This window comes from Temnothorax nylanderi, unplaced genomic scaffold (genome assembly GCF_030848795.1).
Source record: "Temnothorax nylanderi isolate EJ_2023f unplaced genomic scaffold, tnyl_v1.0 TNYL_tig0119_pilon, whole genome shotgun sequence".
NCBI lineage: Eukaryota > Metazoa > Arthropoda > Insecta > Hymenoptera > Formicidae > Temnothorax > Temnothorax nylanderi.
Genome location: NW_027249181.1, coordinates 315,361 through 338,130, shown reverse-complemented (window position 1 = coordinate 338,130; position 22,770 = coordinate 315,361). Strand labels below are relative to the sequence as shown.

Genomic DNA, 22,770 nt, shown 5'->3' with positions numbered 1-22,770 from the left:
TATCTTCTATAAGTTATACAGACATGCCGAGAAATGGTTCTAAAGACAAGTTGTTAGAATATAAAACTATTTTATTAAATATTACAAAACAGAGAACATTGTAAATGTAAAAATAAAACTTATTTCATTACATATAATTAATACTTCATACGGTTTAAATATCTTCAGAAGATAAAGTTTTGATGTTGACTGTAGGAAATACATTTCTTCCGTTTGCTATTTTGTCGACGCATGTCGACTCTGTCGGTAATTAATTGTTTTCAATAAAAAATCTATAAGTTATTTATTTACCAAAAAAACGTATATTTATTACACATATGAATAAAGTGATGAATAAAAATAATCATTAATTTTGACTAATTGTTAGTATTTATAACAATACAGTTGTAAACCTAATACCATTAAAATTATTCTATTGTTTTTAATTTACTAGTATTAAAGTTACGAGGATAATAATTATGCAAAACCTTTGCAATTACATTCTATGAATTTTATTATTATGCCTTTTTTCTACAATATAACTCGTATATATACAAAGGTCTATTTAAAACACTATATTATCGGTCATAACTTATTTTATAAAAATAACAACAGTAACAGAAAGAGAGGATAGAAACTTTATATCCGCCATAAAGGCGGATGCGTAACAAAACAATTGTAAAGGTTAAATTTTAGAAAGCACATGTTCGCTCGACGATGAAGGGACAGATCTTCACCAAAAATTTCAAAATCATTCGTACGATGCTTCCTTATAAAAAAATGAACTTTATCTCGCTATTTAATTGCTCGTCTACATCATATAGAGTACACGTGTATACATATACGGTTTACCATAATTCTATTTCCGTATACTATCTCCGTTTACAATATGATATATCAATCTAAATTTATTGTATACTCGTCGGCGCTTAACATCTAAATATAGTTATACATCTTTCTTTGCATATTCATTTCTATGTATATATACGTAGTGCCCTTTATTAATGTATGCAAGAGGGCAAAATAGGAACTGTGATCGCCTGATGTACCTTGTTCGTCCGTTCTCTCAAATATCCAATTATGCGCCGTTTAATTATTTTTACCTCCTTTTACTTGCAAGTTCTTATAACTATATATAATTTTAAGAATACCAGATTTTTTTTAATCGTCTGCTATCCAGATGTGATAAAACCTAAAAGAATTCAAATCGCAATTTGGTTTTACATATATAAGCTATTACTCTTTAGAAAATTGTAAAATCTTGAAAATAGTAAAAAAATGTTACAAATTCGTATATCAACTTCAAACTGCAATATAGAACAAGTTAATTGCCTAATAATATCGGTGACATAACATATCTTATTATTATATTAATACTTTTTCGTTAATATTACGAATACTCAAGTGTATTTAGAAGTTGTGTGATATAAAAGATATTGTGAAGATATCGTTCAGAGTAGGCAGTTAATGTCTTCAATGAAAATGAAAATGTCCTTTTAATATTCAATATAAATATTAGATATGGAATTTTAACATGTGACTTGTCGCAAATGGAGCTTTCATCGGCGAGTAAAATGCTTGGACGAATACATGGTGCAGTTTGCGTACAAACAGGCCGTAAGAAGGCACCGAGCAACGCAACGCACGAGCTCCTAAATCTTATGACGATTACGAGAATGGCGACATACAAAAGAAAGGCACGTTACAAAATTTCATTGATAGCGTTTATCTCGAGACAAAAGGAACTAATTAGTTGCTTCCGTCATAAAAAAAAAGACAAGCGTACAGGCTTTTGCGTCAATGGGGGAAAAATTGCTGTTGTTTGTACGGGGCTTTATCCGTCGACGCGGTGGCAATACAGGATAATTCGTTACTATCAAAGAAATGCTTGCTCGCGCTGTACGTGAAATACGCGACGTCGAATCGATGAAAACGTCGCGCGCATCCGTATTAAAGCCGAGCTTTTCTCTCACGGCGTCGCGTCGGATGCTCGAGATCTCCGAAGCGTTATTCTTCGCCACGACAATAAATTCACGTTAAAGATTACAGCCATTTGTCAGCCATTGAATAAAAATCTGCACGCGATGAGAGTTAACAGAAGAGAAATTACAGAATTACGTATTTAGAAAAATTTAAAAATATAATTGTCCATAAAAATTTGGGTGTTGTATGATTTTTTATTGGTCAATTTTTAAATATTTACCTCGGACATTGGCGAATATTTCGATAGTATTTAGATTTATTAATGTAGAAATACGTGACTGCTAATTAATCATCCATAAACGATGGCTGTGTTTAATGCGAACCTTAATTTTGCACGCGCCAGTTCCGTTTTCCATTTACGTTGGATAATCCGCGATCAACTCAACACACGTTAAACGTGATTAATAATAACATTACGTAAGATATCTACCTATAATTAATTACGGGATATACGCTCTATATATTTTTCTTTTTCCTTAAATGTCAAGTTATTTTACAGTATACATTATTATTTTCACGCTACGCATCGAAGTAAAAAAATTGCCGAGCAATTTGTCCTTCGATTGTTTGTTTCTTGACGCTGTAACGTCGATAAATTTCTAATGATGGCGAGGATAGCGTTTCTCGTTCATCGACTATCTTCGCAATCGCTTAAATATAATCGTATCTCTGAAAATTAGCAGACTCAACATGCTGGAGATCTGTTCTCATCTGACGATGTCCGGTAATTTCACTTTTCTCCTACTTTCTCGGAAGGTCTCTTTTAATCGCTCGATATCAAATCTCGAAATATCCATGGAAACTGGAAACCTCCTACTGAATAAAACATTTTTCAAGTACGAGCATTTTGCAGATGCTTCCTTTTCCTGTTGCTACATATAACTATTTATGGTTAATTTTGTACTTTGATCGAGACTTCCGTATGATTTCGGTGAATCCCTGATTTTATTAAATATGGATTATTAAATATATGGAGAATTGTGAATCTCGACGTACACAGAGCGCAAATTGGAAACAATTATTAGTTAATCCTTGAATAAAATAATTTTCAAAAATATTATAAATATAATAGGAAAAACGATAAAAAAAGCAGTGAAATAAATAAATTTCTGTTTATTATTAATATTGACAACTCAATCTCCAAATAAATTTCTGTTGTCCATCGTTATTCGCAAAAAAATAAATTGCGTAAAAAATAAATAAAATAAATTTCGCATATTGCACTACCCGTCAAATTATTCCCAAAATGTTTTAATTACAATCTTTTTCGCAAATTTGAAAACAGCTATACTTACAAAGCGCGAACAGAAAAGGAAATAAAATAAATATACAAAACATAAATGGACACTGTTATTATATTTTCTTTTCTAACATATTTATTTTGATTCACATATAGATTGGCAAGTAATTCAACATGAAAGCTTACACGCTAATAGAGGCGGTAAAACTTAAACTAATAATAATAACTAATAATAACGAGAACAATGCGATGCATCAAATTATATAGGTATAGGCACAAAAAACTCCGGAGAATTGTTTGACTTAAATACAGCATATGATATTTACAAAATAAATTGGACGCTAATAGAGAGTGGAAATTCCGGAGTCTCGAGGATATATTGTACGTATGTACTGGCACGTTTGTGTACAGTAGACCTAACGATTACGTCTATCTCGGTGAGTAGGAAGGCCGCGACGAAAAGTCGATATCGAAATGCCGGAGAAAAGGAAAAAAAAATAATAAAAAAGGAAACCCGTTTTTCCGAATGAATACGCGCGTTAATAATATCGCCGACGTTTTCCTTCCAGCTGCGAGACAGACGCACTTCCTTACATTTATCGAAGCTGCTAGAAAAAATAAAAAAGAGAAAGAAATGAACGCAAGTAATAATAATGACGAATATTAATACTTAAATGACGGTATTAAAAAGAAAGAAACATAAATGTATTAAATGAAGTAAACTAACAAATTACTAACGAAAGTAGTCTCTAATAAAAATGACGTTACTAAAAGTGGCTTTTAATGGTAGTTAGCGATATAATGATGACAGAGACTGGTGGATTACTCTCGAACAAGTACTCCAAAGAAAGATCGCAGTAACTACTTTCCGTGCTGAGTTTTTCACTTCTTACGTACCTATCTAGTCGCCGATAACGATAATGAAGCGAGTCAATAATGTTTTATGGGTGATAAGTTCGATAAAGTTTAATCATAGTGAATATGCCAAAAGTGTTAAAACCAAGGGTATATAAGATTTTACTGAAGTTCGAAGATACGCTTGAAGGTAATTCAATAAGTTTCGACAACGTTAAATAGGGGAAGCTAGAGCGAAATGGAATTTTTAAATGGTTTTAAAAAAACTAAAATAAAATGCTAGAAAATAATACCGATTTTGCGAGAGAGAAAAAGAAAGATATTAAATGTCTGTTTCCATTAGAATTGGCTGAAAGATTTTGTGATCAGCGAAATTCTTTACGTACATGAAAACGCACAGTGAGAATGTAGATTTTGGTGTTTATTACTTTAATATCTATATTCTTAGTTTTATGACAATATACTTGTGCGCTTTTATTGCTACGGGTTTCCGTTCCGATTTAGCTCCTCCTAATTACACGTGGACGATAGTAAGCAATATTCGTGATTTAAATTCCGACATTTGTCTGTTTGGTCAAATGCCGATAGAATCGCTGCAGTAACAAAATATTAATTATGTTTTGTATAACGTTAAGTGGATAAAGTTGCAAAAAATTATTAGAGAGATCGTCGTGACACCGAGTACGTCGAGATTGCACGCTCGTTACTTCCACAAAAAAATTCTCATACCAAACACAAGTCACAAAATAAATTAGGAAGTGTTGGCCTCTGTTACTAGAAAAGATTCACTGCTTATATGCTCTATGTCATATTATTATATAACATGTCCCTGATTAGTTGCGTAGGTCATAAAATATCACGTATAGGTATAGATGTATGTTCTTTGCCTTTTCTTATTCTCTAATGTATAGTTCTATGCATCTATATATATTAGATATAATATATATTAACGTCATGATTGCCATCCGGGCGTGTAAAGTACAATATTTACGCATTCGCACAGTCACTTTTGCAATTTTATCCTCTCTCAGATAACTCACAGTCTCCCTATCTTCTTTTTTATTCTCTTTTTCTCCCCCTTTTTCGGTCTGCACATTCACGCGATTTCTTCGTTCTACATCGTATCAGATTTTAAAAATCACTAACCGTTGTCACGACCTGTAAGAACGGCTGTAAGTACAACATATTGCATTGCGATTTTGGAATTCAGCACTGTCAATCATAGAGCAGTCGAGCGGCGGTGTTTGGCAGTGCATCGTCATACATCTCGGAACAAGATGTATACACACGCACACACACACGGTGTGTGAGTGCACATAAAGATATACACAACTGAACAAAATGATAAAGCATCGTGAGAATGCTAATGTAAAACTTTTGTGGAAATAATAAGTAAAACTTTAAGTAAATAATAAATTAAAACTATTTGTTATTAATTGTAATAACTCTTTAAACTTTTATTCCTCCAATTCTTTAATTGATATTATACATGTAGTAATTTGCCATCTTGTGAATAAAGATTACGTTTGATATAGTGATTTATCATTCGAATACAATCTTTCTCGAGATCTTTTTTGCAGTATTTGTCAGCTAATGTCAGGAGATCTGCAGCAAAAAGACATTTTAATTGTAGTTGATGTATAGAAAACAATCGCTTTGAAGTGCGGAAAGTTTTCAATCGACGATATATTTATATGAAAAATTAATGAGAAGTTTTATCGTCTTGTTCAGCAGTGTATACAGGCATCCCATAATAACTTTTCGTGGGGTTGAGGTAGTTCGTTTTTACTTTTTCTTTCGTGATACGCGATTGTTTCGATTAATTCTGCGATTGTTTAAAAAATGCGGACGATACTTTGATCATTCGCACGTATGGATTCGTAACTGAAAAGCTCTTTTCTAGAAAGCTATAAGATAATTGGCATTATTAAGCACTGATATAATTTTACGTACATAATGCCGAAGGATTATATGACCAGAAACGAATAAAATACAAATCGTAACATCGGCTGTTAATAAAATAAAAGTTGATAAAAATTACATTGATGATAAATGATGGAAACTGGACAATGCACGCGTAAAGCACAAAGAGATCATTTCTTTAATAACAGTGTTTATGTAATTTATGACAGTTATATAAAATGTAACAGAGCACAAATGATGAATAGCAAGTACACAAATGTTTAAAATAATTGTTAGCATTCTAAAGTACAAAAAAATTAAGTAGGAAGATTGTTCCTCTCTTGTTACATAGTACATTTTTATTATAAAGATCAACATTCTATTTTATATATGATCAAATTATCACACAATTTTCCAAAAGAAACCGCGAATTAATCGCAGAAATTTATAAATTACCGTATAATCTAATTATTTCAGATTAATGTTCCGGAAATAACGATTTCATTCGCGCACCTCTCCTTTATGTTGGTTCTTATTATCCATTATTATTAACTAATGACTGTATAATCTGTTTGTTCGTTATTAATTATTATTATTTACGCTCGCTCGACTGTTCCATGCAAGGAGGCAATCTCTTAACTTAAATCCTGGAAGCTATATTATCCCACGCATGACTATGTGTAAAATATCGTGTATACATATTTATATAATATATATAATATATATGTATATATATATCTTATTTCCACACAGAGAAGACGTCAATTCGCAGTTAACACGCGAATTTTTATAAAATAATATATGCCATGTATGTGTGAGCATGAGTAATAACGCGGAAAAGATTGATATTTAATAACATGGAGGTAGCTATGGTGATTTCACAATTATTTCTTTCTTGTCGTGCGCACGCAAAAATTCGTTTCGACTTATCCCCCAACGCAAAAAGAGTTTAATATGTCGCAGAAGTAAATTGCGTCTTTTAAATGGATTTTAACATTACTTTACTGGTCATTATTTAGACTCACGTAGAAACTAAAATACATTTTGATTGAAATAAGAAAATAAATTCTTGCAAACAATTAACCTTTTATCATCCATATGGGACTTAAAGCCCCATATGGATGATGAATGGTTAATCATGAAATATAAACTTAAATCACATAAAATATTATTACTTTCGCGAGAAATAAAAACTCTTCAAAAAATATTTTAAAAAATTAAAAAAAAACATTAAAAATAAATTTGATTTATCGCAAAATATTGCGAGTTAAAACAGTAACATTTAAAGCAGTTTAATTTACTTTCTTTGTTCGTACAACTTTCTGTTGCATTTGTCAATGAAATAAAGATAATCGGAAACGGATTTGCACGCGCGCCGAAGCATACAATGTACAAATGTTTCGCCACTTGCCAGTGTAAAATCGCATAACAAACAAGAAACAAACGAAACAAAACAGAGTAAGCTGTGAGGCGCGAATCGCTTAGGTCGGATTAACGTAAGAATCACACCCGCAGTAATAGTACCGTAGTAGTAGTAGTAGTAGTAGTAGTAGTAGTAGCAGTAGTAGTAGTAGTAGTAGTCTATAAGTATAGTATCACGGCCTGGCTGCTTCAGATTTCCTGAGTTTGTTATTACATTTACATAATGCATTATTACATCGTGTCGATTATTAAGTACCTGAGACGGCGGATCGTTCCCGGCCGTGCGCTCGTATGCACTTCTTGCCTATCCTGCAATTGCCTACAGCATAACGCAGCCACGATACTAGGCTCGTACCAGGCGACAAGATCCGGTCGTAATTCATCGAGTTTTATTGTCAAAAAACTCGTTGGTTTATCTGAACTTCTCTCATCAGCCGGCAGACTTTCTGAAGACAATGCAGGCGGGGTGGCAAACTGCACGTTGCATGAAGATAGCAATGACTAATTATGCACCGATCGTCTTTATGCCCTCATCGATATCCTCAGTTTATCATTAAAAAAAAGAACGTCGAAAAGGATACACTAAACAAAGCGGTGATAGTGATTGCTTATCCTGCTATACGCGAGGACATCTCGAATATCTTCGCAATTGCGCAACGCTGTTGCTCGTTAACAGTTTATCGTTACAAGTTTTCCATTTCATTTTCCATATTGAACTCAAGAGACAAATTTCGCGTCATAATCTTGTAGGTCTAATGCGTCTTGTGCAAACGTAGAAACGCACGTCATTGTGTTCACGTTAGTCGAGCACACTTTATGATTGCAATCAAAAATTTAAAGGAGACAAATATATAAGAAAAACAAAATATATCCATTATTATAATTTATAAATAATTTTTTATAGTTTCAACAATTTTTATAGTTTTTTTTATATAAACAAAGTTTTATTGTTTTTTTATGAAAACAAAGTATTTCCATTATTATAGTTCATAAATAATTTTTTTGTAACCATGTATATGAAAGAATGCAGATTAAAATAGTGTAAAATGTACACAAATGTTATTGCATTCTCTGCGAAAGATTTACAGTTTCGCAATTATTTGTGAAAAGATTTTAAATCAGATTAGCATTTATGCTGCAACCTTCGCAAAAACGAGCTAACTCGATCAAGTTGATAATGTTTCAAATATTTACGAAAGACATCAGCCAAAGATTTTTCGCACCCGCTCAGACATCGGCGGTGACGTTCGCTCGCAATTCCGAGTGTCACCGCAGCGAAAATTATTCGCTACAGCTGCGCATTTGCATTTCACATGAAGGGAGAGTGCGGACGCAACTCGCTTGAACGAACGGCGGCGGCGTTCAGACCATTCATGAAAGGCTCACTGCGTTTACGGCATCGTTAATCCGCTTTTATAATCACGAAGCGAACCGCGCGAGAGCATTCGAGGCAACCGATTCGGCCGGAGGCTTTTACGAGCTTCCAACTCGCGCGTTATTATCGGCGCGACAGCCTCGCGCGGGACCTCGGTCGTTACCGATATCGCTGTCGTTTCTCGCCGTGCATTAACATTCGCTCTTATCTTCCTACTCACATATAATGCGAAAACTCCGCAACGGTCCACCGCTACCCTCTGGAAAAGACTAAAAGGGACGGCAGACCGCGGTAGAAGCATTTCCATACAGTGTGTCTCTTTGGGAACGATCGATCCTCGAAAGCTACAAAAGAATCAGCTATTTGCATAGCTGCAATGCTGAATTAAATATACCATTGTTGAATAAAATCGGAATATCACAAAGGAGTTGAATTAAAATTTTATTTCGGAAAACTGTCGGAACTAATTCCTCAAGATTTAATAAGATTAAAACTGCAGCCAATTATTGCAAAACTAGATATTAAATCTGTCCGTATGTGTGGCTTTATTGACATATGTTATTGTATCCTTCATAGCATTCAAAATTTCATTCTACTGTGTATATTTAGTGGGTAAGATAGTTGAAATTATTTCCGATGATTAAACATTTCAATCTGCATTGTGACCGAATTAATTAACGCAATTGAAATAATTTCAATCTTTTAACCCCTCAAATGTTTCCATTCTTTAATAAATATTCAATCATTTGTAAATATCACGTAAATATTATTAATTAAATGACATTTTTATGCTTAGAACGGTTTTGATAAAATTAATGCAAAATTTATATATTCCTAATTATCGCTTTTAAGAGGATCGATTTTATAACAGTATATCTTTTGAGGATTATATAAATTCATTAAAAAGATTGAGTATGCGTCTTTCACACACTTTCATATGAAACTACGTCAGCGGAAAATTAGCGAGTGCTCTTGCGTAACAATTGCGATAATTTTGCCGAGATGTCAATTGAAAGCGCCGGCCGGGCGCGTTATACAATTTACGCACACGATTGTCTCTAAAAGCTATTGCAATACTGTAATTGGTGGTATTATTCGAGATGACTATTGCGGACTATGTTCAATGGACTATGACAATGTAGGGACTGATCTGGCGAAAAAGTTAAAAGAGGATGGCGGGGTTGTTAAGCCGGGATTATTCCGTGTAAAGATATATAAATATATATGTACGCATGTAAATAATCACATATACGTTCTTTCATATGTATATGTATATGTATGTATATGCGTGTATATACATATATGTATATATACAAATAATTATATAAATACATAGAAAAGTATGATAAGAGAACCAGAAACCAGGAATAAAAGCAAGTTTGCATCTCGCCATGCGAATGAAATAAACCCCGCCAACCTCTCATTTCTACAGATAAGTATAATTCATGTATGTATGTATATATACATATGCATACATAAATATATATATATATATATATGTATACATATATGTATACACAAGATGTTCAAAAACTTAGACTTAGAGGACCGATAGTAGATATTACTAAGCTAAGTAAAAAAATATTTAATCAACGTAAATCGAGAAAATAACGTTATCAGAGGTAGGAGTGATTTTCAGTTTTGGTAATTATGACTTGCTGCATATTTGCGTGGAACAATATGGGTTTTTTGCACAAATTGATTTCACTTCACACTTGCATATAAAAATATTTAAATAAGATGACTAGAAAAATAAATACTTTCAGATACTTCATTTCTTATTGTGTCTTATAAGAATATATATTCGAATAATATCTCGGATATATAAAATATATCTAAATATTCACTTTTCAATTGTCATATTTTAATATTTTTGTATGAAAGATGAATAAAGAAATCGATTATATGAAAATAATCACATGAATCCAAGGTTAGTTTTTTGACTTATGTTGATTAAACATTTTTTACGGTATGTGTTATATGACTTGCACGTATACGATAATCTGTGCACATGTCACATGTTCACATCCATGTCCTTGCCTGCTACGTATGTCTGTCTAATTCAAGCGAAACCCTTTGTGCACGAGTCGCGGCTTTATTGTTATGAAAATATTAAAAAATGAACAAAATCTCTCGACGAGATCGTTATTAATTAGCGATGATGACGATGGCATCAGATTCATCGTGCCTATCATCGTCGGCTCGTTTTAAAATTTCTGGTTTATTTCTCCGAAACAAAGATTTTCTTCTCGCAATCATATGACGTGCAACTGAACAAGAATTTGAACTGGAAAAGTCGACATTTTTATGAGTTTGCAATGGTACAAAACGATCGATTATGTTCTACTCTTGCTTCGAATGGCTTCCTCGTTTTTCTCGATTTATATAAGTACTATCCTTTTGCAGCAGTTATAATTTCACCTTTCTTTTATCGTCTCTTAATTTTTCTATAGCCTTCTTTTAGGTCACTTTCAAAAATCTCACGTGTATATTAAATTTTGTATACATAATCAAGAGACAACGTTATTCTTCTCATGCATATTTCCCACGCCAAAAGTGACTATTTTAACGAAAATGCTTAACGGAAAACGGAAAGTGTGAGCATTCGCGTCTCCCTTCTTTTCCTCTAAGCTTTCACTTGTTATCTTTACAATGCTCATTAAAGTTTAGTAAATCCGCGAATAAATTTGTACTCTGCGCACAATGATCTGCTTTCTTTCATAATAATAGAGAGCTTCAAGGCAAGAAGTGGTTTCTTTGTACCGATTGAACCTGGATTCGTCTCTCGATTGATGACATTTCGGCGTTTTCCCTTCCTCTCTCTCTCTCTCTTTCCGAAAGTTGCTTGCGTATCTTCGATAAATTTTCTCGCATCTTTATCTTACGAGAAAAAATTATCTATAGATGCGATTATCCGTGGACAAAATAAAAATGCGAGATTCCCAGATTTACGGGAACATGAATCTAGAACGGAGTCGCCGTGCGTTTCAATTTCTGTTCGAAAATGCTGCTCGTAGCTCGATAAATCGCGAATTATGAACGCGTCTTACAGCCGAGCGCTCTACAAAAAAAAAAAAGAAAGCGTCACAGTTGACAACAATATTTATAGTAAAATATCGGACGCTTTCATAGAACAGCATGGCGCGGGCGATAAATACGCGCAATTTCATTTCATCACGCGTGCCCGCTGTTTGGCTCTCGTGCTCGCATCGTATACAAATGTTACGATCGTATACAGTTGCATTCGTATACAGCATGTAAAATGTCAAGTTTCAACATTCCGAAATTTAGCGACATTCGTTTTATTTGCATTTTTACTAATGTAATTGTTTTCACGAGATAATGACCCTTGCTAGAAGTAAAATTAAGAAGCCAAGTTATTTAAAAATAAAGTATTATTTTTTTACATAACAGATATAACGTTGATTAGTTTTATTCCATTTGTATTGGCGCTCATATTCTCAACTTTTAACTATTTGATGCGGGACTATACGACTAGTTGAATTCTTAACGTCTGTTTCTTTTTACAATGTTATAGTAGACTCTTAAGACTATAGTCCGTATTCATAGGTAGATCTTATATATAAGATCGTCTTAAGTTTATCTTTAGATATTCCGTAGCCAATGAAACGAGTCGTACAGCATCTAAAGATAAACTTAAGACGATCTTAAATATAAGATCTGACTGTAAATACCGACCATAGTCCGTTTTTATTTCAAGACCATCTTAAGTAATGTCTTAAGATGCTAATACTCTGTGATTGGTTTATAACGTCTCAAGATTGTGCTTAAGATGGTCTTAAATATAAGATCTGACTATGAATTCTGGCCTATAACTCTCTACTTCAATTATTATTACTCACTTCACAGCACATTTCTTTCTGCTTTTCCTTTCAGTAGACACTTTTACTCTGATCATGTTTAATCTCATCGAAAATGAGTCACAGACAATGACATATTTCGAAAGTTCTAAAAGATTAGAATTTCATTGGGATGCTACTAGAGTATCATTTACGGATGTTGCTCTTTTCAAATTCCGGCAAACAATCGCTTGGCGTTCCGCGACAAATTTAATTTAAAGATCCTAGGTTCCCTTAAAAAGATCTATCTTAAAAGCTAAAGTTGAGAAGCATACTTCGAGTATTGCTCCCTTATTCCTCTTCTTATTCCAATTTTATCTACTTTATTATTAATTTCAATCCTCTCTATAGTCTAGCACTTTGGGTCAATGAAATAGATATCATTCTGTGAAGATAAAAGGCATAGTTACATGCATTGTCAACCTCGCAGTCTGCCTCGCTTTTCACGGCAGAAGAAATAATTGTATTCAACAGGACACGATCGTGATAAATTGAAAATTATTTACATAACACCCAGAACCAACTATTCAGCCCAAAAAGATATGTATATTCGGATGCATTAATAGTGGTCAATTAAGGATTAAGATTTACGGCATACTTTGCGACATGTAAAATCATCTTTTTCTCATTTTGGAAGAATAAAACTGTTAAACCATAAAATTAATTACATAGAATATAAACATTAATTACATAAATAAATTTAAACTCGAAAATTTCAGAACTAGCATCGAACGTTATGTTTTCAATAGAATATCTTATCTCGATATTAGCTGCACTCATTATCTAATCAAATAATCAATACAACAATTTTGAGAACGCTGAAACGGGAAGAAATGTAACCGTTAGCGACTCATGTAGTGCAACCATCACACACAATGGGACAAAATTCTAAAAAGCTGGCCAAAACTTAGATTTAATTAGATGTAAAACTTAGATTTTATACACATGTATAAGAATACGAAGCTTAATTTTAATTTATGTGTATAAGTTTATGTGTATAAGAATACGAAGCTTAATTTTAATAATATTGATTATATTTTCTTTATGCTTCGGAAATGAATATTAATTATATTTACTGTATATGTTTACTGTATATCCTCCTCCTCATTCTATTACTCGTATCCGAGCGTAGTGACTCCTCTTCATACTGTATATATTTACTGTATATTTTGTATTTGAAAATTAATATATATAACTCGAGAGTTTTTTTCATTATTCTTCTTTAATTTCATTGCTTTACCCTATTCATGCTTTATCCTATTCGTAGCATCATTTATTTTATCAATTTTTGTTCGCAAATTTTAAATTCTAATAAACTGATAGTCGAATGTGAGCATAATAACAACATCCTGTTTAATCAGAATTTTCGAACACAATGATTAAACGAATAAAATCAATAAACTGAAAGATGTTTTGATTAGTATTTACATCGTTCCAGAAATGATCCAGATGGTCTTTGACCATCACGGAAAATCAGATATCGTTTAAATATCGGGCGATAATGTTTTCAAAGACCGCTAATACTCCTTTTTTGTTATCGATACCTGCTTCGTTATCGATTTTTATTTCTCCTAAATTTCTTAAATACCTAAATTTCCTAAAATACTTTGCTGCATAGATACACGCTATGTTATACGGATATTGTACATCCTTGAGAAAAATATATTGTACGTATATCCGTGTGGGCTTTGTGCAGCCTACGACGGCATCCGTTTCAGTTTCTTCGCGTTTCTTAATTTAGAATTCTGTTTCTTACACATAATTTTTTTCGTGCAATTTAATCTCTTCGATTATATTTTCGAATTGATTCTATCTGAATATCCTATACTCGGATAACCTCATTATCAAGATTATTTTTTCGTTTTCTTAAATATATACTAATAGTCGAACATTATATGTACTGATTTTCAAAATACAAAATATTTGTTGTATGTATGTGTTCTTATAAATTAATTTTAAATCTCCTTAAATCTTACTCAAAAAATAAAATTACATAAGATTGTTTGTCTCACCAACTCAGTTTTTGGATATTTAATCGTAGTATTTTACTTTTTCTTCTTTTCTTTTTGATACAAAGAAATATGTTTCAAATTGGAAAGACTATAACATTCCAGCCGATTTTGTTCATCAGATATTAACACCAGTCATATCGTTCTCACTCAGTTTCCTTCTTTTTTTCTTTGTTTTCCTGTATCTCTTTGTATATTTCTTTTTACAATAATGCCTTTTAGTTTCTTTTTATAAAATTTATATTAGTATTAGCATAAATATACAGTCATAAATATTTCTCTCTCTCTTTCTTTTTTCTCGTTAAGACGCATGTATTTGTACTTTTATAAAAATCTGAGGAAAGCTCCAGATCACCTTTTCTTCTGTCATTTGCTTTATTTTTTCTTATTATTTGCTTCATGTTATTTACAGTTTCATGTTATTTGCTTCATGTTATTTACAGTTTCATGTTATTTGCTTCATGTTATTTACATTTTATTGTTTCATGTATTTATTCTTTTGTCACAATACTTCTTTTTATTTAGTTTCTGTTTTCTATATATCATTATATTTTGTATGTGTAAATTTTTTCAATACTTTTGAAACGTATACTGCACGTAAGACAGCCTATTCCTAATAAATTAACTTATCTTTTACGGATAAATAAATAAATTTATTTTTATTAATGTATAAAATTAATTTAACTTTTTCTTTCTTTTATACTTATTTTCTGTATTCCTTTTTGTATTCAACGTTATCCTTATTGCTTTTATTATGTAAACTGGAATCAGTGATAGAGTGATATAACGTTTAATAGCTTGACTTTTTCTGTGATCCGCTAATTAAATTGCTTGCAGAAAGCTGATTTGTGCAGTGTTGTAGAATTCATCGTAAATAATGGCGCCAAAAACTGGTATAATTATCAGTTTTTCTAATTATGTAAAATAGTGTGCCTAATTAATAATGTGGTCTAATTTCGTAACGCTGATTCGGATTTCATCTTTTGATGTTTTGATGATTTGATCTTTTGAATTTGTATACAAATAATTAGGAGGTGTGATATGTTATCTCGTCGCGATGGTAACCGCGTAAGTGAACGAGTAGTATGGTGCCAAAAGATGTATTTCAAAAGATTTTTGATACAATGGACAAAACTGTCAAGCGCCGGGCAGTCTGAGTCTTCACATTTTTTTCAGATCTTTTAATTTTTTTCTCTTTTTATTCTCTTTTTTCTTTCAATCATCGTTTCACTTTTCGTCACATTTTTTTCAGATTTTTTTAATTTTTTCTCTTTTTATTCTCTTTTTTCTTTTAATCACCGTTTCACTTTTCGTCACATTTTTTCAGATCTTTTAATTTTTTTCTCTTTTTATTCTCTTTTTTCTTTCAATCATTGTTTCACTCTTCGTCACATTTTTTTCAGATCTTTTAATTTTTTTGTATTTTTATTCCCCTTTTTCTTTTAATCACTTTTCACTTTTCTCTCTTCTTACTCTTACAATATTCATCTAGCATGCAATATGTACAGTAAAGTTACTATTATTATTATTATTATTATTATTATTATCTTCATCATCATCAAATGGATCATTATGTACATTTTTAATGTATACTTTTAACTTAAAATATATGACTTATTTTTGCAAATATTAGGTTAAAAATTGAAAACTAATTTATTATTATTGCACATATATTTCGCTACAAAATAATAAATAAGAATTATTTAAATATCTAGTAAATTATTACCTTTATAATTGCAATTTTGACATATTTAAATGCATATAATTTTTAATCACCATTATAATAACACTGAAAAGATTTTAAATAAAAATGCCGCGTAAAGAATTATAATTAATATGTACAGTTTTTATAAGTAAAGTTTTTGTAAGTATTTATGAAAACTAAAAAAGTAAACATAAGAAAGAAATTTAATAGTTCAACTTTCTAAATTTGCCATCTTTTTAGATTCTGTCTCACTGTGTATGGAACCTCATATTTTTGGACTTCCCTCCCCTGATAATTCTCTAATTAAAACATGTGTCGCAGGATTAATCCAAAGATATTAAACAGGTTCAGGTGCGACAATCTTCCGTCGATTTCACCATGTACCTTCAGAATGAACTTTTGCTAATCGCATACTTATCCCTTAGGATTTCTATCCATGCTGGATTAAGTTTATTATTAGCAATAGCCCAATTAGGCCAATTTGAGCAGGTTTTAGGCATCCAGCATTAATATATGAATAGGCATTAATTCTTGAATCTGACGCGATTATCTTTTCTATACAACAACAAACATCTGTTTCGTCAAATGTTAAAAAATAATAAAAACATTGAAAGATTAAAAGGCATGACGGAAATTGCCATAACCATTCCCGGTTGAAAACATCTTTTTCTTATCTCCGGCTGAAATTTTCATTTTCCAATAGCTACTTCTTCAATATAAAATGGAAAACCAAGTTAACTAGTCGATAACTAGTCGAGAACGTCATCGTCTATTCTAGATAACGGATTGGAATCTGTGAAAATATTTATTTTTTCGTAGTTTACACGAAACCTGGTACATCCGTCTTTTTTCCTATACTATAATAACATTGTTTTCTCGGATTTGGAGACTTTATATCGAATTGATAATAGGTATCACTGTAAGGAATCGTGTTCTAAAATCAATGAAAATCACGATACATGACACCGTTGAGACTCGGCGTAGAATTCATACATCGGACATGCCGATCCATCTCTCGCTCTAAGGGAAGAAGTGACAAAGAATGCAACATCTTCTATTCTCCTGGACTCTCGGGATACTTTTTATATCAGAATCGTCTATAATCGTTTCCCGCAATAATTCGTATAGTTTTAGCATAATAAAGTACTCCTGAATTTTTCGTTTCAACATTTAGTAGAACTTGATAGCTAGAATTCGAATTGAGATACAAAATTTAAGTACGCGCAGTGAGCATGTTTCCGCTAAAACGAAAGTTAATTAGTATGTTATTATATTAGATTGTAACAGAATCTGTTAGCCGCGCTTGATATTGACAATCAATATAGACGAATAGCTAAAACGAATAGCAATCTCTATACGTGTTGACAATATAATCGGAATAACTATCCATATTCTATGAGCTAGTAACCGAACTGTTACTAGCCGGGATCTATAAAAGATCTTTTATATTTCTCTGACATTGAATTATAATCCACTATCGCGATGGAACTCAAAAACCAAGGCAAGAATATGCATGCTCCTACGGTACCCAATCTTGATCCTTAGTAATAAAATCTTTGTAGCTGAAACTATACAGTTTGTAGGGTATTTCTGTAAACCAGCGGTCATGGTATTACTTACAAAACCAACGCTAATGACAGATTTTGTTAAAAGGAATTTAATTTATAAAACGCGGTAACTCTATTTTTTTCTATGATTCGTTTTAAAACGACTTGATTGTTAAACAGCTGCTAGTACTCTTTATAACTTGACTTTTTATACAACATTTTATACAACTTTTTATACAACTTCTATTTGCACCGAATAAGTAACATTTACTTCGCCAGTCAATAAGTAATCTAATTAAGACTTTAATCGACTATACCGGCAATGATTATAATCGTCGTGACAAATCGTCACCCCGTTTCGACCAAGGATTCTGGTCATTCTAAAATTGATGTAATTTTAGATGCTTATAATATAAGCATTTTAATTGAATAATTTTTATTGCGAAAAATATTACCTCAGCCAGGGTTTAATCTCCTCAGCCACGATTGTAATCATTGCCAGTATAGTCGATTAAAGTCTTAATTAACTTCTATTTGACTCCTCAATTTTTTATGCTTTTTTAAGTTCATGTCCAATAGCGATACGCGATCGCCGTATAGTTCATAATTTTTCTGCGTTATACAGACATGACAATATTGTTGTTTTAATATGGTCAATTTCTTGCGCAGAATTTTATGCTAGAATTTACGGTAATTTTTCATGCAAAAATTCCAAATTGCTTCATGCTTGACTCACGTTACAATCCCCGGCGTTAAAACTTCTCTTTTTGTGAAAAATACACACAGAGATCGATCACCAAGTTTATGTGGTAAGTCACACATTGAGACATGCACCAAGGGCCAAAGATATTCGATGCACAATCGCAGCTCGGTTGATTAAACAATCGACCACAAACACGGCAAAGATTCTATCCTGTAGAGAAAACACCAATTTGTCAACATTTTCGCGCTTGACCCCGCGCCACGCTGCTACATATTGCTAGATTTCTCTCTTTCCTTCTTTATACGCATATATAAAGAATACACATATACGCGTGTGTATTCCTATTATTATCATATACGTAGAATCTATATATGTTGTCAATGAAATGAACTTATGAATTATATATATTAGTAGGAACAATTTCACGACATACCGTGTCGTGCGCGTTTAGCGGCGAATCATCCGGTAAATTAACTTTTCCCTACGCCTCGCGATAATAGAAAAGTTTCTGTCGCGCTAAGAACATTACGTGCGCACAAGCAACGAATAATCAAATATTCGTCGCGTTGTTCGAGACGCCGTGTGTTAAAACGCAATTCACGTTTAAACGTAGCAGTCTCTCGTCGCGAGATCGCGGAATAAGTTTAATCGCCATACTTCGTTATTAATTGGTGCAATTATACAATCTCGAAAACCGCGCCGATTTTATTCCTAACATTTTATTCCTGACATATGATAACTATCGTATTTCCCCCCCTATCAACAACAATCAATATTCTGAACTTAAATCACTACTTAACTTACGTCATGGCAAGCTTAAAATACTTGTCCCAAAAGGGATGTTGCATGCAAGAGGAGATAATAGGATGAAAGGGTAAGGCCAAAGACAAACTAAAGTGGGATTATCATTCCGTATTGAATTTTCCCCTTGCTTTTTTAAATTGCTTAAAAAACAGGAGACAAGCAGCAAATCGCCAATCGCCGTATTTAGTGAAAATCAATCGCATTAAGTTAAATCGACGCACGTAGTCGACGTCAAAATGGTTGAGGTACTCTTTCAGTAATTCTCTGGATTCATCTGATATTGAATATTCAATAAAAAAATTAGCTCAAGAAAACAAATGCTCTTTGAATCCAAAGAATTCATTAAATATCGAATGTGTTGCGAGATGTTTACGCGTGTGTATAATCGAATTAAGGCTTTATTCACTACTGATATGGTAACGGTTTAATTGTGCTCCAGTCTCGCTCCGTTCAAATCATCTTTCAGTTTATGCAAATATAATGATTGTGTTTCAGCTTCTTCAAAATGACGTTACTTGTCCGTTTGATAAATTATATAATTAGTATTAAAAATATATATTTTGTTATTTAATACCTAATATATCTTTAAATATGTCAGGTATTAAAACACTATTTCTTAATTAAATTGCAAAATTATTAATTGTACACGCTTTTTGCAGAATTCCCCAATTTTTCTTAGAGGATATGTTACTTGTTTCAAAAAATGCATTTTCTCTTTGTAACAAACTGTAATTCAAATAAATAAGCATTTTTTGAAAAGTAGATGCACTTTATAACTACCTATTTGAGTACTTTAACGTAGGTAATTATATTATCGTAAAGTTAAAGAAAAATATGGTACTGTTCTGACAAAATATTCATCTAAAAAATTCAATGATATTATATTATCGAAACTTGAACAAACTGATGATGTGAACAATTGTATTTAAATTTCACCGAAGAATATTTAATTGGAGCAAAACTGAAATATAATTATTACCGTACTTATATCGTGAATAAAGTCTATAATGGTTCTCGGTGCGCTCGCAACCGCTTGTGGATATTTACGATCCACACCAATATTTTTTATTCTTTGCGAGCAGAAACAGTTGTAAGTGCATTAAACATTATTAACACATTGACACCACGTTATACGAAGCATTCATATACAAATGACTTTGTTTTCGAGAAGGCCATTTAAATAAATCGTCATTTAAATAAAAAATAACATAAAATTGTCGTGAAAAGTCTTGTCGTCCAATAATGGTTTTTTTATGTTTTATAGCAAAAAAATAAATTATGAAAAAAATATTTGGCTTTCTGCAGAATTTTTCATGAAACTGAGTGCCATTCATATGTATGAATAACGTATAATTCATATATCAATGTGTTAATCTGGTGCATCTAGTAAATACGGCATGACATTATATCGCTACGCGCGTTACCCAAATAAAAAAAATTTTTAAGTAGCTAAATGTCCTTTGCGTGTCTAATGTTTCTATAAATCCAAGTAATATATCTAATCGTGTATTGAACATTCATAATAATGATAATATAATAACAAATATCGTTAATTAGCACTTCCAATTTTTAAGTCGCTTAAACTTTTGGAAAATAAACGGCAAAATTGCCTTCCCTAATCATCATGTTCAATATCTCGAGACTTGCAGCAATCGTCAAACCTTGTGATCATTGTTATTCTGCGATCCAACGGCGTACTTCATCTTCTCTTCATCTACTGAGATTCGACTTAGTCTGTTCTATCATCTATTATGTGCACTGAGGTAGATGGATGGAATATTTGTGGCATATATGTAAGTGCTCCTTCGCGTTACGCGCTTGTGTACGTATGTGTGTGTCTGTATGTATATATGTGTGCGCGCGCGTATATGTGTTTGCATATGTACACGGTTTTGCACATATACATATGAGAGCTTACTTGTCGTAGTGGCAATTAAGTGACTCTAGTCCAACAAGCAAGCTTGTCCACGCATCGTTTTTATGGTCGGCCTATGGTCTCTAAAATATTTCAGAGACTTTTTAACTCTCTAAACATGTCTGACATCCAATAGACTTCACAAACTATTCCGCGCAACAATAGCACGCAATAAGAAACAAGAATCATCGGTCGATTTCTCGGATGGACGATCTGGCACATATTACCTCCTCTTTCTTCATTAACCATAAATTGTCGTCAATTTATGTTGCCGTAGATCATCTCGAAGAATTATCAGTAACTTCGATAATGCCTTTTGTAATCATTAGCTATTCTAAGAGGGAGGAGCTACTCTTTTTTAACTTCTGACTTTAACATTTCTGACTTTATCACGTCTGGCTCCTCATTCTCGCTAAACTCGTCGTCCTCCGCACCTGACGAATCCACTTCGTCGACAAGTCCACTGTGTCTGCCATATTCCTGTCTGTCCTCGTGGACAACTGCAGTGCCTCGACCTTCGTCTCTGCCGATCATAGGATAATCCTCCAAGCTACGACCGCCGTGCTTTTCAATACTCATACGCAACTTAGCTGCTGCGGCGGCCGCATGCTCTGGATTAAGTCCTATCGTCGATAGACCAGAGCTCTCTGCAATAAGCTGCAAATAGGTGTCCAAGAGGGGCGAGTGTCCAACAATCGCACTGGTATTGTGGCCTGGATGATGGCTGCCGTGTGGGAGCAGTGGTGCCATGTTGAGGTCGCCATTACCATGCATAGAATCCAAGGACTTGACAGCGAGCGTCGAATTCTTGCTATTGGTGCTACTGTTGCTGTTCCCGCTTACCTTAGTAATGACGGTGTTCGAAATTGGCGAACTGTACCTAAGACTAAGGGGGACGGTAAGATCTTCCGGATCATCACCGCCGCAGCTGTCAGCTTCGGACGCGCCTGCACGAGGTGGTTCCAACCTCATGTCACTTCTTCGAGACGCCGTTGGACTGGCCCGTGCGCGGAGTTCAGCCGGACTCACCTTGACTCCTGCCTTGGCCAAGAGACGGGACGCCAACTCGGGATCGAATTTACTGGGCATCGGCATAACTGGAAGGTCTTTCGTGCTGATGCCCCGATGTTGTCTCGACATGTGAGAATGTAGGGAATTCCGCGACTTCGCCACTGTGCCGCACAAGACACAGCGGTATCCCGGACAGACTGTGTGTTTGTCTTCCAAATGAGTGCGCAATGTATGTGCTGAACGATACATCTTTCCGCACTTCGGACAAGGCCTAGGATCCGTTGCACGAACCCGAATCATATCCAGACTTCGTCGATTGACTACTGCAAATAAATGACAGACGTGTGAGATGTTTATGTATTTCATTATAGAAGAAAAACTGTTGGATTATTTAACCAATATGCAATTGATTAACAATGATTTTTCGATAGGGATAATTTTGGTTTGCATCGACATTTTA

At 33.2% G+C, this 22,770-nt stretch overlaps 1 protein-coding gene across 7 annotated transcripts in view; it reads right to left on the bottom strand.

Moving 5' to 3' along the window:
- Positions 1-475: 475 nt before the first annotated feature.
- Positions 476-22,770, bottom strand: part of LOC139776407 (protein abrupt) — a 103,075-nt gene continuing 80,780 nt past the window's right edge. For all 7 annotated transcript variants that reach the window (XM_071713018.1, XM_071713017.1, XM_071713014.1 and 4 more), the window contains one exon: positions 476-22,633. In XM_071713018.1, coding sequence (XP_071569119.1) covers positions 21,648-22,633 — 986 coding nt within the window. In that variant the 3' untranslated portion in view covers positions 476-21,647. The remainder of the gene's footprint in view (positions 22,634-22,770) is intronic.